Source organism: Gorilla gorilla, chromosome 21, assembly GCF_029281585.2.
Source record: "Gorilla gorilla gorilla isolate KB3781 chromosome 21, NHGRI_mGorGor1-v2.1_pri, whole genome shotgun sequence".
NCBI classification, from domain to species: domain Eukaryota; kingdom Metazoa; phylum Chordata; class Mammalia; order Primates; family Hominidae; genus Gorilla; species Gorilla gorilla.
This window is the reverse complement of record NC_073245.2, coordinates 61,245,630-61,261,953: the sequence shown is the minus strand read 5'-3', so window position 1 is coordinate 61,261,953 and position 16,324 is coordinate 61,245,630. Positions and strand designations below refer to the sequence as shown.

The 16,324-nt window shown below is 42.6% G+C and overlaps 1 protein-coding gene across 3 annotated transcripts in view; it reads right to left on the bottom strand.

Annotated features, from left to right (window-relative positions):
* Window positions 1-16,324, bottom strand: part of ARFGEF2 (ARF guanine nucleotide exchange factor 2) — a 114,208-nt gene that overhangs the window by 30,058 nt on the left and 67,826 nt on the right. For all 3 annotated transcript variants that reach the window (XM_031004881.3, XM_031004882.3, XM_055373171.2), the window contains 6 exons: window positions 15,137-15,295; window positions 11,736-11,883; window positions 10,452-10,551; window positions 8,092-8,132; window positions 7,820-7,989; window positions 1,081-1,232 (listed from right to left, as the gene is read on the bottom strand). In XM_031004881.3, coding sequence (XP_030860741.2) covers window positions 1,081-1,232; window positions 7,820-7,989; window positions 8,092-8,132; window positions 10,452-10,551; window positions 11,736-11,883; window positions 15,137-15,295 — 770 coding nt within the window. The remainder of the gene's footprint in view (window positions 1-1,080; window positions 1,233-7,819; window positions 7,990-8,091; window positions 8,133-10,451; window positions 10,552-11,735; window positions 11,884-15,136; window positions 15,296-16,324) is intronic.

Sequence of the window (16,324 nt, the reverse complement as noted above, 5' to 3'; positions counted from 1 at the left end):
TTTTTGAGACAGCGTTTCACTGTTGTTGCCCAGGCTGGAGTGCAATGGTGTGATCTTGGCTCACTACAACCTCCACCTCCCGGGTTCAAGCGATTCTCCTGCCTCAGTCTCCTGAGTAGCTGGGATTACAGGCGCCCACCACCACGCCCGGCTAACTTTTGTAGTTTTAGTAGAGACGGGGTTTCACCATGTTGGCCAGGCTGGTCTTGAACTCCTGCTCAGGTGATCCACCTGACTCGGCCTCCCAAAGTGTTGGGATTACAGGCATGGGCCACCGCGCCCGGCCAAACACAGGGATTTAAAAATGTCTTCTTTATAGTACCTAGCAGATGGCAAGTCTCAATAAGTCCAGGCCGAGTGAATAAATGAACAGTACGGCTGCTTCACAGGGCCCGGTATCCTGACCTCTTTTATGACCTCCCTGGGGGAGAAGCGATGGGTCACATAATTCTTATCCTGGTTTGAGGATGCTTCTGCAATGGCTCTTTCTTTAATCTCCCTGAGAACCAGCCCCAAAAGGGGTTCATGACATATTTCTTTTCTTTTTTTTTTTTTTTTTTTTTTGAGACGGAGTCTTGCTCTTTCACCCAGGCTGGAGTGCAGTGGCGCAATCTTGGCTCACCGCAAGCTCTGCCTCCTGAGTTCACGCCATTCTCCTGCCTCAGCCTCCCAAGTAGCTGGGACTACAGGCGCCCGCCACCATGCCCGGCTAATTTTTTGTATTTTTAGTAAAGACGGGGTTTCACCGTGTTAGCCAGGATGGTCTCGATCTCCTGACCTCGTGATCCACCCGCCTCTGCCTCCTAAAGTGTTGGGATTACAGGTGTGAGCCACTGTGCCCAGCCGGTTTACGACATATTTCTACAAGTTGCAGGGTGACATCCGTCCTCCTAGGAAAGGCTACACATAGATTTTAGTGAGATTTATTTAAGGAAAATCGATGTGAATCACAGTCTATTCATTCTATTTGTTTCCATTGACAAGGGAGGAAAAAAATTAATCACGTGGTTAGTGTTAGGAGGGCTTCTGGGAGCCCCAACGGGGAATTTGACCAAGCGTCTTCCAGAGCAAAACACATACCTGTTTTTCTTCATAATATGCTCAAAGGGCCTCAGAAAATCTTTCTGGAAACGGAAGTTGGCTAATTCACCCTTCTCAAGAAACTTCATGGAGAGTTGCCTTAATGAGTCAACAGCAAAGATAGCCACATCTTCATTAGGGTTGCAGCCAACCTGAACAAGAACAGGAACTGATGTGAAACAGGTATAGTGTAATAATGACCGATGTGGGTCTCTCAACCGCAAAGATGGACAGCCTACCTTCAAAACAAACATTCAGGGAAAACACACCTAAGGAGAAAAGAAAATGCTATTTCTTGGCTATGATCTGTCCAGTTTTAAGTGTAATGACGAAATCAGTATTGCATAGTTAATTAAATATGCATTTAAAACGTGCTACTTTTTGCTTTTTTAAATTTCATTTTATTATTATTATTGTTGTTGTTATTATTATTATTATTATTTTCTAAGATGGAGTCTGGGTCTGTCGCCCAGACTGGAGTGCAGTGGTGTGATCTCGGCTCACTGCAACCTCCATCTCCCCGGTTCAAGCAATTCTCCTGCCTCAACCTCCCGAGTAGCTGGGATTACAGGTGCCTGCCGGCTGATTTTTGTATTTTTAGTAGAGATGGGGTTTCACCATGTTGGCCAAGCTGGTCTCGAACTCCTGACCTCAGGTGATCCACCTGCCTTGGCCTCCCAAAGTGCTGGAATTACAGGGTGAGCCACCGCGCCCAACCTATTTTTTTCTTTTCTTTTTTTTTCTTTTGCTATTAAACTTGCAACTATACTCAATTTTTCTAATTGTAAAATATACATAACAAAATCTACCATCTTAACCATTTTAAGTGAACAGTTCAGTAGTATACATTCATACTATTGTGAAGCCAATCAGAACTCTTTTCTTTTCTTTTCTTGTTTCTTTTAAGATAAAGTCTAACTCTGTTGCCCAGGCTGGCAACCTCCACCTCCTGGGTTTAAGCGATTCTCCTACCTCAGCCTCCCAAGTAGCTGGCATTACAGGCGCCTGCCACCCCGTCCAGCTACTTTTTTTTGTATTTTTAGAAGAGACAGGGTTTCACCATGTTGGCCAGGCTGGTCTCGAACTCCTGAACTCAAGTGATCAGGCCGCCTCGATCAAAATGCTGGGATTACAGGAGTAAGCCACCACGCCTGGCAGAGAACTCTTTTCATCTTGAAAAAATGAAACTCTATATCCATTAAACAACATCTCCCAAGGTGCTATTTAATTTTCTCCAAATATATACATATGAAGGGTCAAAAGCCTTTACAGTCTATGGAAAGCCTTTTCACACTTTCCCAATGTCTGTCACCTAAAGCAAATGACTATAAAATAAATATCATCAATCTCCAAAAATTCTGCAAAAGTATTGAGGCTTTTCAATTTCCTTACAAATTGTACTTGTCTATGGTTTGCCTACTTTTAGGAACTGGAGTTATGGGTAAATATTTGGCTGGTGCTTTTCAGACTTTTCTCTCAAGGAGAATCTCTAAAAACAGCAAGAGAATGTTTCCCACCCACACCCCCTGCCAGGAGATCTGGGGATATCTTGCAGAGGCCTGCTCCAAGTGAGCCATTTCATTGATATGTGGTCTGACCTGATAATGTTTTATTTATTTTATTTATTTTATTTTATTTTATTTTATTTTATTTTTTGAGACGGAGTCTTGCTCTGTTGCTCAGGCTGGAGTGCAATGGTGTGGTCTCAGCTCACTGCAATCTCCACCTCCCCAGTTCAAGCAATTCTCCTGCCTCAACCTCCTGAGTAGCTGGGATTACAGGTGCCCGCCACCAAGCTCGGCTAATTTTTGTATTTTTAGTAGAGACGGGGTTTCACCACGTTGGCCAGGCTGGTCTCAAACTCCTGACTTCAGGTGATCCAACCGCCTCAGCCTCCCAAAGTGCTGGGATTACAGGCATGAGCCACCGTGTCTGGCCAATGTTTTATTTTTAATAGAATGCAGCAATATCATTTGTAATAATGAAAAATTGGGGCTGGGTGTGGTGGCTCACACTTGTAATCCCAGCACTTTGGGAGGCTCGGGCGGGAGGATCACCTGAGGCCAGGAGTTCAACACCAACCTGGCCAACATGGTGAAACCCTGTCTCTACTAAAAATACAAAAATTAGCTGTGCGTGGTTGCATATGCCTGTAGTCCCAGCTACTGGGGAGGCTGAGGCAGGAGAATTGCCTGAACCTGGGAGGTAGAGGTTGCAGTGAGCCAAAATGGTGCCACTGCACTCCAGCCTGGGTGACAGAGCAAGATCCGTCTCTAAAAAAAAAAAAAAAATAGTTAAAAAAATAAAAATTGGGCCAAGCGTGGTGGCTCACGCCTGTAATCCCAGCACTTTGGGAGGCTGAGGCGGGTGGATCATCTGAGGTCTGGTATTCAAGACCAGCCTGGCCAATGTGGTGAAACTGTGTCTCTACTAAAAATACAAAAAATTAGCCAGGCATGGTGGTGGGTGCCTATAATCCCAGCTACTTGGGAGGCTGAGGCAGGAGAATTGCTTGTACTTGGGAGGCTGAGGCAAGAGAATTGCTTGAACCTGGCAGGCAGAGGTTGCAGTGAGCCAACATTTTGCCACTTCACTCCAGCCTGGGCAATAAGAGCGAAATGCTATCTCAAAAATAAATAAATAAATAAATAAATAAATAATAAAGTCAGCCTTGAAAAGGATGGAAATTCTGATATATGCTACAACACAGATGAACCTTGAAGACATTACTATGCTGAATGAAATAAGGCAGTCACAAAAGGACAAACACACATGATTCTACTTATATGAGGTACCCATAGTAGTCAAGTTCCTAGGGACACAGAGTAGAATGGTGGTTGCCTGTGGTCAGGAGGGTGAAAGTGGGAGTTACTGTTTAATGGGTATGCAGTTTTAGTTTTGCAAGATGAAAAGGGTCCTTGAGATCTGTTGCCCAACAATGTGAGTGTACCTAACACTACTGAACCGCACACTTAAAATTGTTAAGATGGTTATTTTATTTTTTTAATCTTATTTTATTTATTTTATTTTTGAGACAGAGCTTTGCTCTCACCCAGACTGGTGTGCAATGGCACGATCTCTGCTCACTGCAACCTCCACCCCCCGGGTTCGAGATAGTCTCCTGCCTCAGCCTCCCGTGCAGCTGGGATTACAGGCGTCCACTACCGCGCCCTGCTAATTTTTGTATTTGGCTAATTTTGTATTTGTTGGCCAGGTTAGTCTCGAACTCCTGACCTCAGGTGATCTGCCTGCCTCAGCCTCCCAAACTGCTGGGATTCAGGAGTGAGCTACTGTGCCCGGCCTGTTATGTATATTTTATTACAATTTCTTAAAAGAGAACAAATCTACATATGCTAACATGGTTAAATCTTTATGATTCCTTGCTAAGTGGAAGAAACAAGTTACAAAATGCTATGTATAATTTTTTTAAAAAGCGAAACAAACCAAGACAATATTATCTGTAATATTTCTATGAGTACATACATATGCACATGAATACAAAAATGTCTGGAAAGATATACAACAAACTAGTAAGAATAATTAGCTTTGGGGAGGGCCAGATGTGTGGGGGAGGGTGGCCAAAGATGTTTTAGCTGTAATTTTTGTGTAAAGGGGAGTATATTAATGTAATTAGAGACTAACAAAAAGAATATTCCTTTCTTAAATATCCAGGTAAAACAGATGCTCCAGGCATACACACCATGCTTAGTGTGAAGCTTTGCTCATCCAGGACACAGGGCTGGTGCCCCTAGTTCAAGAGAATCATGTGACTGTGCGAACAACTGTGCCAGCAACCTGAGGGCTAAGTTATAGCTGTATTGAGCCATATCTATTTCTTCAAATCTGCAAGATTCTTAAGTGCCCCAGTTCACAAGGGGAAGAACATCTTTCCAAGGTGGTGGAAAAAGTTAAGAGTCCCAGAGTGAGGGCCGGGCACGGTGGTTCATGCCTGTAATCTCAACACTTTCGGAGGCTGAGGCGAGCAGATCACCTGAGGTCAGGAGTTCCAGACCAGCCTGGCCAACATGGTGAAACCCTGTCTTTACTGAAAATACAAAAATTAGCTGGGTGTGGTGATGCATGTGTGTAGTCCCAGGAGAATAGCTTGAACCTGGAAGGCAGAGGTTGCAATGAGAGGAGATCAAGCTACTGCCGTCCAGCCTGGCAACAGTGCGAAACTCTGTCTCAAAAAAAAAAAGAGTTCCTGAGTTTTCCATGACCTGGTGCTTAAACAGCACTGATTAAATAAACAGACATTTGTAATGAAGTTGATGACAATTAAATGTCTGGTTCCCACCTGCCACCCTATGTCCCAACCTTGCCTGTAAGTGGTCCATACATACTGAGAATTGGCACACACAGATTCTTCACAACAGAATCACAGGTGGGAAGAGTAACTTGAGCAAACTGATGTTCCCCTCCCAAAACAGAAGTTCCAATGAACACAAAATGCAGACTTTAAAGAGTTGGGAAAACGTTTACCAAAACACTTTTAGCTAGTCATTTCTGAGAGAACAAAGGATTCCACAGTTGCTAGCCAAATGATCTTGTGGAATAAATGAGCAGCGTTTGTTCTGGCTTAGCTGTCACATGCTTGCACAAGAATACAAGGTACAGTAATGGCAATGATTCACATTTTCTTTCTCAAGCAAATTCACATCAATTATTTCAATTGGTCCAATTAGGAATTTGTTTACTCAGAATAGTGGGTAAGATGGTGCTGAGTTAGTTGATTATTTAAAGTGATACCATCCACTCAACAAATAGTTCCCCTGGATCATCCACAGGCTCCTGTGCCTCTCAAGGTCACCTCCAAAGAGGGACCTTCCTTGACCATGTTTTCTCAATAACCCTGATATATGACATGCTTGATCCTTTCCCATCAGTTATTTTATCATAAAATGACAGGGAGCTCCATGCAGGCAGGGGTCTCATCTGTCCACTGCCCACCATGAAGCACTCAGATTATTTTGTAAAACAGTGTGCTGTGAGGTGCCTTAATTTGAGCTGATGGAAAAACAAGGAACTTTCATTAGCTGATGCACCAAGTTAGAAGCAAGCCTACATATGACAATGCTTCATTTCAGGGGAGTGGTGGAGTAGACTAGCACCTGTCCACAAGAGGTAATGGGGTGCCCATCTCTTCCCTAGTTACATCATATTGCTAACTTTAAATTGGCTGTGGCAGGGTGTTTACACACAGAAACTGGCAGATGCTACAAATCATTTACTAGCACCCCATTGATTATTCTATACCCCAATGGTAGACTACTTTTTAAGATTTTCCTCTATTCAATGTACAGAATTTCTGGATTTTTTTTTTATTAACACTATTTTTAAGCATTGGTGGTATAACTCTTCACCACCAGGCTTGAGAAAATTTTCTTGAGATCATGAAATGTGTTTTGGTAGGAAGCTGTTATTATTACCTTTCCCTTAAGAGGCAAATGACATCACAGATACATACATACATACATACATTTCTTTTTTTTTTTTTTTTTAAGACGGAGTCTCGCTCTGTCGCCCAGGCTGGAGGGCAGTGGCGCGATCTCAGCTCACTGCAAGCTCTGCCTCCCGGGTTCACGCCATTCTTCTGCCTCAGCCTCCTGAGTAGCTGGGACTACAGGCGCTCGCCACCACGCCGGGCTAAATTTTTGTATTTTTAGTAGAGACGGGGTTTCACCATGTTAGTCAGGACGGTCTCGATCTCCTGACCTGTGATCCACCCGCCTCAGCCTCCCAAAGTGCTGGGATTACAGGCGTGAGCCACGACGCCCGGCCACATACATTTCTTTTGATTGCTTTGTTCCCAGTTTTTTGGCCGTGATAAAACACATATCTGACATTTTATTTATTCAACATGTGTGCATATGTCTGTATGTATATAATAAAACTTCTGGTAACGAGGAAGAAGTTCAGTCTGGTTTATTCCCAACAGTTGTCAGTTTTAGAACCCAGATGGGTCTTTGGCTTGTTACTGATTTAAAAACAATTATTAATTTTTTTTTTTTGAGACGAAGTCTTGCTCTGTTGCCCAGGCTGGGGTGCAGTGGTGAGATCTCGACTCACTGCAACCTCCACCTCCCAGGTTCAAGCAATTCTCCTGCCTCAATCTCCCTAGTAGCTGGGATTACACAGGTGCACACCACCACGCCCAGCTAATTTTTTGCATTTTTAGTGGTGATGGGGTTTCACTATGTTGGCCAGGCTGGTCTCGAACTCCTGACCTTGTGATCTGCCCATCTTGGCCTCTCGAAGTGCTGGGATTACAGGCGTGAGCCACCACGCCCAGCCCAAATATTAATTTTTTCAATAAAAGTTTCAGAAGAATGGTGGCAATAGGTGCCAGAATACAAGAAGCAGTGACATTGAAGAGTAAAACTACCTGGAACGTAACTTAACATTAGGTCATTTAAAAGGCCTTTCTGGATTTCATTTCACAATGCTTCCAAGCATCAGTGTATTTGTCTAGTGGCTGTAATAATCTTTGTGGTCTTAGCCTACATCCTGCATGTGGGATATTAAAGTATTTTCAATACCACTGGATTTTTAATTCATTCTACATGAATGCTACCAATATATAAGTATGATATTACTCCTATCAAGCTGTCCTTGACTGCACAGGGAAAATGAATTAGAGGCATCTAAAAAACAGGGCAAATTATTTATCACTTCTTTTTTTGAATTCAGTTGTCTTTTTTTTTTTTAACAGGAATGGTTTTTAAATTTGAAGAGTTACCTTATTGAAGTGATCTCCAATCACATGCCATATTCGAGACCACTGTAGTCGGATCCGATTCATGTTGTAGTATGATATCTCCACAATCTTCTGCAAGCTGAACATGCGAGGATGGTGGGGGGAAGCCAGTTCATCCATGGACACAGCACACAGCCAGCGGACAAAGTCAACTACAGGCCAGACCCAACAACACACGCAAAGCCTCGTTAGGAACAGTCAGACGGTCACAGCATGAGGCTTCTGCAGTTTTCACAGGTAAGTCAAATACATACCTATTGCATTTCCATCCAGTCTGGTAGATCCAGTAAAAATCCTAGGAAGATAATTCCAGATAAAATAAACATTAGACCGAGTGTGGTGGCTCACACCTGTAATCTTAGCACTTTGGGAGGCCGAGGAGGGTGTATCACTTGAGGTCAGGAGTTCAAAACCAACCTGGCCAACATGGTGAAACCTTGTCTCTAATAAAAAATACAAAAAATTAGCCGGGCGTGGTGGCGGGCGCCTGTAATCCCAGCTACTTGGGAGGCTGAAGCAGAAGATTCGCTTGAACTCGGGAGGCAGAGGTTGCAGTAAGCCGAGATTGTGCCACTGCACTCCAGCCTGGGCAACACAGACAGACTCTGTCTCAAAAAAACAAAAAATGAACATTAGATTTGGTAGACTGAGGGCAATTCTGCTTCTGTCTTAGTACTGGGCATAAAAGTCAGATGATCTCTGGTCACACAGGTTTTTTCTTTTTAATTAGATTTGGAAGCTGAAGTTTCTCAAACTCTCAGACAAGGTAGAGAGGAAACATCAGGTCTGACACCTCCACCGAAATAAATGATGTGGTATTACAAGTATAGAACGGTTCAAGGAAAGTGAACTGAGTTGAAAGCAGAAAAACCTATAGTGAGCAGAAGAGAAAGTGACACATCAAAAGACGGGGGAGCCCAGGCGCAGTGGCTCATGCCTGCAATCCCAGCACTTTGAGAGGCCAAGGCAGGTGGATCACTTGAGGTCAAGAGTTCGAGACCAGCCTGTCCAACACGGTGAAACCCTGTCTCTACTAAAAATACAAAAATTAGCCAGGCATGGTGGTGCATGCCTGCAGTCCCAGCTACTTGGGCAGCTGAGGCAGCAGAATCACTTGAACCTGGGAGGCAGAGGTTGCAGTGAGCCAAGATCGCATCACTGCACTCCAGACTGGGTGATAGAGCGAGACTGTCTCAATCAATCAATCAATCAATCAATCAATACATAAGATATAGTACAAGAAATGACCAGAAGTAAAATGATATACTAGAAAATATCTATTTAACACAAAGAAGGCAGAAGGCAGTAACAGTGGAAGAAGATGGGAACACAAAAGACACGACATTATATGCACTTAACAACAGAGGCAACATACATGAGTTGAAAAAGGATAGAATTGAAGGGAAAGATGTTAGTATAAGGAAACTACGTGGTTAATAAATAGAATATAATGAATATTAAAATAATAAAATAAAAAGGGAAAGATGGACAATGGAACAATGTCCAGAACAGGCAAATCTGTAGATCAGTGGTTACAGTGACTAAGGAATGGGGGAAAGAAAGAAAAGAAAACGGAGAGTGATTGCTAATAAGTACGAAGCTTCTTTATGGGAAATATCTCTCCTGGATTTTTAGGTCAAGTTTTGAGTAAAGAGAAATAATGGAAAAGTTTTGAGGGGAGAAAAAAAGGAAATTGTCAACTCAGCCAACTCTCATTCACGGGTAGGCTTTTTTTTTTTTTTTTTTTTTTTTAGATGGAGTCTCGTTCTGTTGCTAGGCTGGAGTGCAATGGCGCGATCTCAGCCCACTACAACCTCTGCCTCCTGGGTTCAAGATATTCCCCTGCCTCAGCCTCCCGAGTAGCTGGGATTACAGGCATGTGTCACCATGCCCAGTTACTTTCTTTTTTTTTTGTATTTTAGTAGAGACATGGTTTCACCATGTTGGCCAGGATGGTCTCGATTTCCTGACCTTGTGATCCACCTGCCTCCCAAAGTGCTGGGATTACAGGCATGAGCATGGGTAGGCGTTTTTTTTTTTTTCAGATGGAGTCTCACTCTGTCGCCTAGGCTAGAGTGCAGTGGCACCATCTCCGCTCACTGCAAGCTCTGCCTCCTGGGTTCATGCCATTCTCCTGCCTCAGCCTCCAGAGTAGCTGGGACTACAGGTGCCCACCACTAAGCCTGGCTAATTTTTTGTATTTTTTAGTAGAACGGGGTTTCACTGTGTTAGCCAAAATGGTCTCGATTTCCTGATCTAGTGATCTGCCTGCCTTGACCTCCCAAAGTGCTGGGATTACAGGCGTGAGCATGGGTAGGCTTTTAATCCTAAACTCTTCTTGTGATTTTTAAAAAAATAATTTCTACTAAGGAAACAAGGTAATTTAAAACATCAACATAAGCGAAAAACTCTTATTTTTGACATAATTTGTCACAATGTTAAAGTTATACCTTTTCTAAAAGGTCAAAATGCAAATAAATGTGACACTTAAGCAATTTGTAGCTAACAACACTTGTATCAGTTAAAGAAATTAGGAATCATTCAAGTCCAGTAACTACAGAGAGGCCACCAAACCACTGTGTAGTTCAGGGTCACTGAAGAATAAAATCATTACCTGTCCACAGCTACAACCACACTCTGTGAGCTGGTCTCACCAACCGATTCTTGGAAGCTGGCCATCTGTCTTTTATCCACTCCGCCACTCACCAAATTACCTGAAACACAATGCACAAAATCAGCAGTACTTCAAAAACAGTCAAGTATTTAGAACAAAGCATCCTGTTATGTCAACACGCAGGGACAGGGGACATAAATGGGAATGACTCTGCAAGTTCAAAAAAGAAACAAAAACCCACTGATGATAAAATTAAAGTTGTGTTTTGGCACTGGGCATTTAAAATATATCCTTAGTATAAGCTTTCTTGTTTCTACCAACCATCTACCTTTCTCTATAATCTTTTACATTTTTATAGTATTAAAGGCCTATATTTAGGAAAACAAATTTGAATCAATTGATATTAATCCAGAACTCCTAGAACATTAATGGCTCACACCTGCTGAATGCTTGGTGTGCTTCACAGAATTTCATTCCACTCATTCTCACGAGTACCCTAAGAAGTGGGTGCTATTACAATTCCCCATTTTTCCAGAGTCCATACTTTTAACCATGACACTGTACTATTCCACTCACTAAATGGGACCTAGAAGCCTACACTCTGTAGTTGGATGGCTTGGGGCTTGAATCCTACCTCTGCCACTCCTTTGCAGTATGATGCTGCTCGTATCTTTTCACTCCGTGCCTCAGTTTTCTCAATTGCAAAATGGGGAATATAACAGTCCCTGTTCTCATTGGATTGTTTTGAGCATTAAATGAGTTAAAATATATAAACTGAGTGCTCAGAATATGACTTGGCACATCTGTTTGCCCTATTTACTATTATTACCATGTTACATCAATCAGAAGAGTTTCTCAATCCAATGTATAGCCAGAGAAATAATTCTACTTGCATAAGAATACTGTTTAATAAAAGCCCCCCAATAAAGATGGAAGAAATGTTGAACCTACCCTTTAAAATCTAGAGACACAAATACACACCCCTCTAATGTCAGGCACTAGAGATCTGGACATTTTAAAGCAAATGGTTTTTCTCCCCAATATAGTGATAGGTACAGAAAGAAAAGTAATGCACCCTACTGACTTTGGTAAAATAGACATTTTACTCAACAGTTTAATCACAATTAAGAGGCCAAAGCAGCACGTCCACTTGCATTCATGAACACTGTCAGATGGCACAAAAGGAAGAGATGGTTTACAGGACAGTCCTGATGAGACAAGAAGGGTTTCATCCCCGTTAGCTTGCAAATCCGTGACTGTTAGCTGTGGGGCCTGGTGTCTTACCGAGGCCAAGGCCCATGAACTCTTCTCCTGCCAATGTGTGGCCCTTCAGGCTCCCTTCTCTTTCACGCCCAGATCCAGACAGGAAGCGCGTCTTCACACCGGTTCCTATCAGCTGAGCGAGCTCCAGCTGGCTGATGCATTTCAAGATCTAAGAGAAAGAAGGCATGAAGAAATGAGTTCCTACCTTACAGCTAGAAAAAGGGCACTGTAATCTTAAGTTAGTCATTAAAAAAAAGTTGGTTCAATGGAGTTATGCCATATAGATGTTTATGCAAATTTAGTAAGCTCTCAATAAAGAGAGAAAAAGCATTTGACTGGGGTGGGGGATTCCTCCCACCATGTCACTTAATAGGCACATCATTTAGTCACCCCCACCTCCTTTTTCCACCCTCCTCGTGAGACGACAAGACACCAGCCTCATTGGCCTCACTGTTGCTCCTTTAACTTGTCATCTCTTGTCCCACCTCAGGGCCTTGGCACTCACTGTTCCTTATGCCTGGAATGTTGTCTCCCCATGGCTCACTCCTTCAATTCCCAGCTCAGACATGTGTGTCCCTCTCAAAGAGATCTTTCTTGTGAGATCGTACCTTCCCATTACCATGTCCTGCTCATACTTTTTTTTTCTTAGTGCTTACCACTTTTTGGCATTATACCATATATTTATTTGTTTGTTTCCTGCCTTAGGTGCCAAGAGGGCATTAACTCTGTCTTGTTCACTGCTAAACACTTAAGTCCCTGGCACTTAAAGTTGTTGGCAACCGTTAATTGGTTTAACTGAAGGAATGAGAATATGCTCTACATCAGGCATGCAGTGGGAGATGAGGCTGGATCTCCTGGTCCTGAGGGGTGCCTCTGGTGCTTGAGAATGCAGATCTGCACACGGGCCCTCTCCTACCTGAAGCTCAGCTGTAGAAACAGAAACTGGTCCCAACTTCTGTCAGAGGAAACACTGGCTACACGAAACTTACCGAGGAATGGCACACAGACCTCCAGGGAAACCCTAAGGAATTTTCATGGGAACTTCTGACTGAACTTCAGTGTTGCTTTTTACGCTGACCTTACAATTCAGTCCCAGAGTCCAGGACTCCACTATACCACTGAGCACTGCCAAGTATCTTTACTTATAAATTGCTTTCTTCTTGACTGAGAAATAGACTTAATTCCACCAAAGAGAATCATCCCCTGATTTCTTCACACACTATTAAATTATTATTAGTAAGCTAGTAATGCCCTCCCTTTTGCAGAAGCTGGGGACAGCTGGAATCTCAAGTACGTCACCAATACTGAAAAGTCAAGGGCTTATTAGTTCCAAGCTGATTTCTCAGGGCTTCTGACAACCGCAGAGGTAGCTAATTAATTTTTAACATTTCTAGATTCTGCCATATACTTGGCAGGCAGAAGGAACCTCATATTGATAATACCTCCCAGGCTAAAAAAATGTTTTAGAAGAAAAAGCAACTATTCATTGATTCTCTACGTATTATGGCTCCTTAGAAGGCAGGAAATGATTTTAAAAAGCACACAATTCAAAATATATATTTTTTTATTTTAGAGATGAGGTCTTGCTCTGTTGCCCAGGCTGGAGCACAGTGGTGCAATCAAGGCTCACTACAGCCTTGAACTCCTGGGCTCAAGCAATCCTGCTGCCTCAGCCTCCTGAGTAGCTGGGACTACAGGCATGAACCACCATGCCTAGCTAATTTAAAAAATAATTTTTTTTTAAAGATATGGGGTCTTGCTATGTTGCCCAGGCTGGTCTGGAACTCCTGGCCTCAAGCCATCCTTCTGCCTCAACCTCCAAAAGTGCTGGGATTACAGGTGTGAGCCACTGTGCCCAGCCATAACTCAGTTATTTCTAACACGGACTACTCAGAGTTGTGACAGAGAGAGGAAAGGCTGGTGAAGAGGAGCAAAGCCATACACCACAGAGATGACAGCAGGTAACACTATTGAGTTCTTATTACTTGCCAAATACAGTCCCAAGCCCTCTTCATTCTCATAACCACCCTGTGAAGATTGTAGAGATGAAGAAGGTGGGACTCGGTGACTAAGTAACCTGCCTGTGCCATCCAGGCAGGAAGAGGTGGAGCCCAAAATCAGACCCCAGTTGCCAGGCTCTAGAGCCTTTACTCTGAATCTGAGCCATGTGGTCCACATGGGGAAGAAGGATGACAGCAATTTTCTATGTCAAACTGTCCTTTACATTCTCCACAGCCTCATCTCTATTCTTTCACAGTTTTCTCTCTAAACAAAAAAGTAATACATGTAGATGGTAGAAAAAATTAGAAATTAAGAAAAAAAAGAATAAAATAGTTTCCATAATTCTATTTCTCAGACAGAATGTTAATGCTTTGGTCTATCCTTTCAAACTGCATTCTCTGTGTATTTTGCCACGAGAGACAATGCCTCACAATCTCTTATAACAACTTGTAATTTTACTGTGACCATTTTCCCACAATAGTCTTTAAAATCATCTTTTATCTTCTTTTCTGAAATCTCTTTTAATTCATAGGTAACCCTCCTCCCTTATTTTTCTTGCAATTTTTTTGCTGAAAAACCTGGTCATCTGCTCTGCAGGTCTGTCACAACTAGAATTTCCAAGCTGCACCCTCATATCTAACATGCTTCTCTGTCCACTGTATTTCCTGTAAACTGGCAATATAGGCTTGAATCAATTCAGATTTGAGTTGCGGCTAGAACATTTCTTAGGTAGTATTGTGTACTTCCATCAGAGAGCACATACTATCTGCCTGTCTTTTTTTTCCACAACATTATTTTAAATGGCCACATAACATTCTAAAAAATGCTGTACCATACTTTTTAAAAAAAGTAGCAATCTCTTATATTGTTGGGACATCTAGCTCTTTTTAACCCAACCTTTTCCCTAGAACAATTAAAACTGCAACAAATACCCTTTTAAATACATTGTTGTACACATAAGTAACTATATCCTTGGGTGAGAATCTTAGAAAACTGTTTTAAAAACATGTGAATTCACTGGCACTCTCCCTAACAGCTCATTGTGACTATCAACCATTTCTAATCAGGCTCCTGGCTTTGTCTTAAAATTACACATTGATCACAGGAGCTCCCAAGCTCCCAAGAGGTACATAAGGACTAAAAAAAAAAAAAAAATGGCACTAATATGGAAAGAAAGTTGCAACAACAGAAGTACACTTCATGGGGGACACTGGCTGCTGGGTGCAAGGGTGCTCACTGTGAGGTGGTGCGCCTGAACTCGCCCCCGCCTTTCACAGCCCCAGAGAGGGTGACTTCCAGATACATGAGGTACAGTGATTTGACTTCAAGAAAAACAGAACTGACCAAATGAGATCAACAATGAATAAAAGGAAGCCAGGAGTCATCCTAACTGAGAAAAGGCAATTCAAAGAGACACGTACCTCATGCCAGGAATTCCCAAGGTAGTTGCCATCGGTGTGAGCCACTGTGATAAGCGTCTTAATGGTGTCGATGTTTTTCTGCTTCATTTCTGTGATGCTGGAGCTGGCTGTGAGCAGGGAGAAGCGAGCAAGAGCCTGAACATAGGCATCTCGTTCCAGCTGTAACAGAAGCCCAAGAGAGAACACTGTGACTCCAACCTTAGTGTGGCCATTCTCACATCTGCAGGGCTGGCACACTGGGCTTCTCTGATACCTTTTGTATGCACATTGACTGGCTTTCTGCACATTACCACAACAGTTATTCCATGCTAATGCCCTCTTGCTTTTGGAACATCTTGCAGAGGTATCTATGCACTGCCACATGTTTGAGAAGCAGCTCTCTCCTTTCTAATTGACTTCAGTCAAACTCACCTGTCCCATGTTCCACTATGTCTGTTGAATACTAAGACTGTCACATAAATTGACATCTGCAACAATTCTGCCAGGCAGGTCTGTTTTCTCAAGTTTACAAATGAGGAAATGAATTGGTGTCTCAGAGAGACGTTAGCTGAGCCAATGTCACATGGTTGGAGAGGTGGCAGAGTGGGGTTTTGAAACCTAGATGGTCTAACGTCAAAGCTTGTGGTCTTGGTATAAAAGAAAATGTCTAACTGTAAAATGAATAGGAACAGAAGATTGAGTTTTTAAAAATAAATGGGGTGCAACTTCTGACTTACAAAGTGATGCATGGGATTGCCAACCTCCTAATTTCGTAACAGTTTCAGAATTACATTTCATTTATTTGCTTGAACTTTTCAAGTTTCAAAGGTTTACAGACATATTCATATTGCATTGAACTACTTGTTTCTCCAGGGAAGAGTTGGAAATATGCGAAATTATAATAAAAACTGATGTTAAAAAGGAAATAGTATTTTTAAGCACCAAAGCAGGCAAGTTAGGCAGATGAACAGGAAGTCTGCTTTGTCAAATCCAGTCAAGAAGCTTGGACCCTACCTATTATTATTATTATTATTATTTTCTTTGAGATGGAGTTTTGTTCTTGTCACCCAGGCTGGAGTGCAATGGCGCGATCTCGGCTCACCGCAACCTCCACCTCCTGGGTTCAAGCCGGTCTCCTGCCTCAGCCTCCCGAGTAGCTGGGATTACAGGCATGTACCACCACACCCAGCTAATTTTATATTTTTAGTA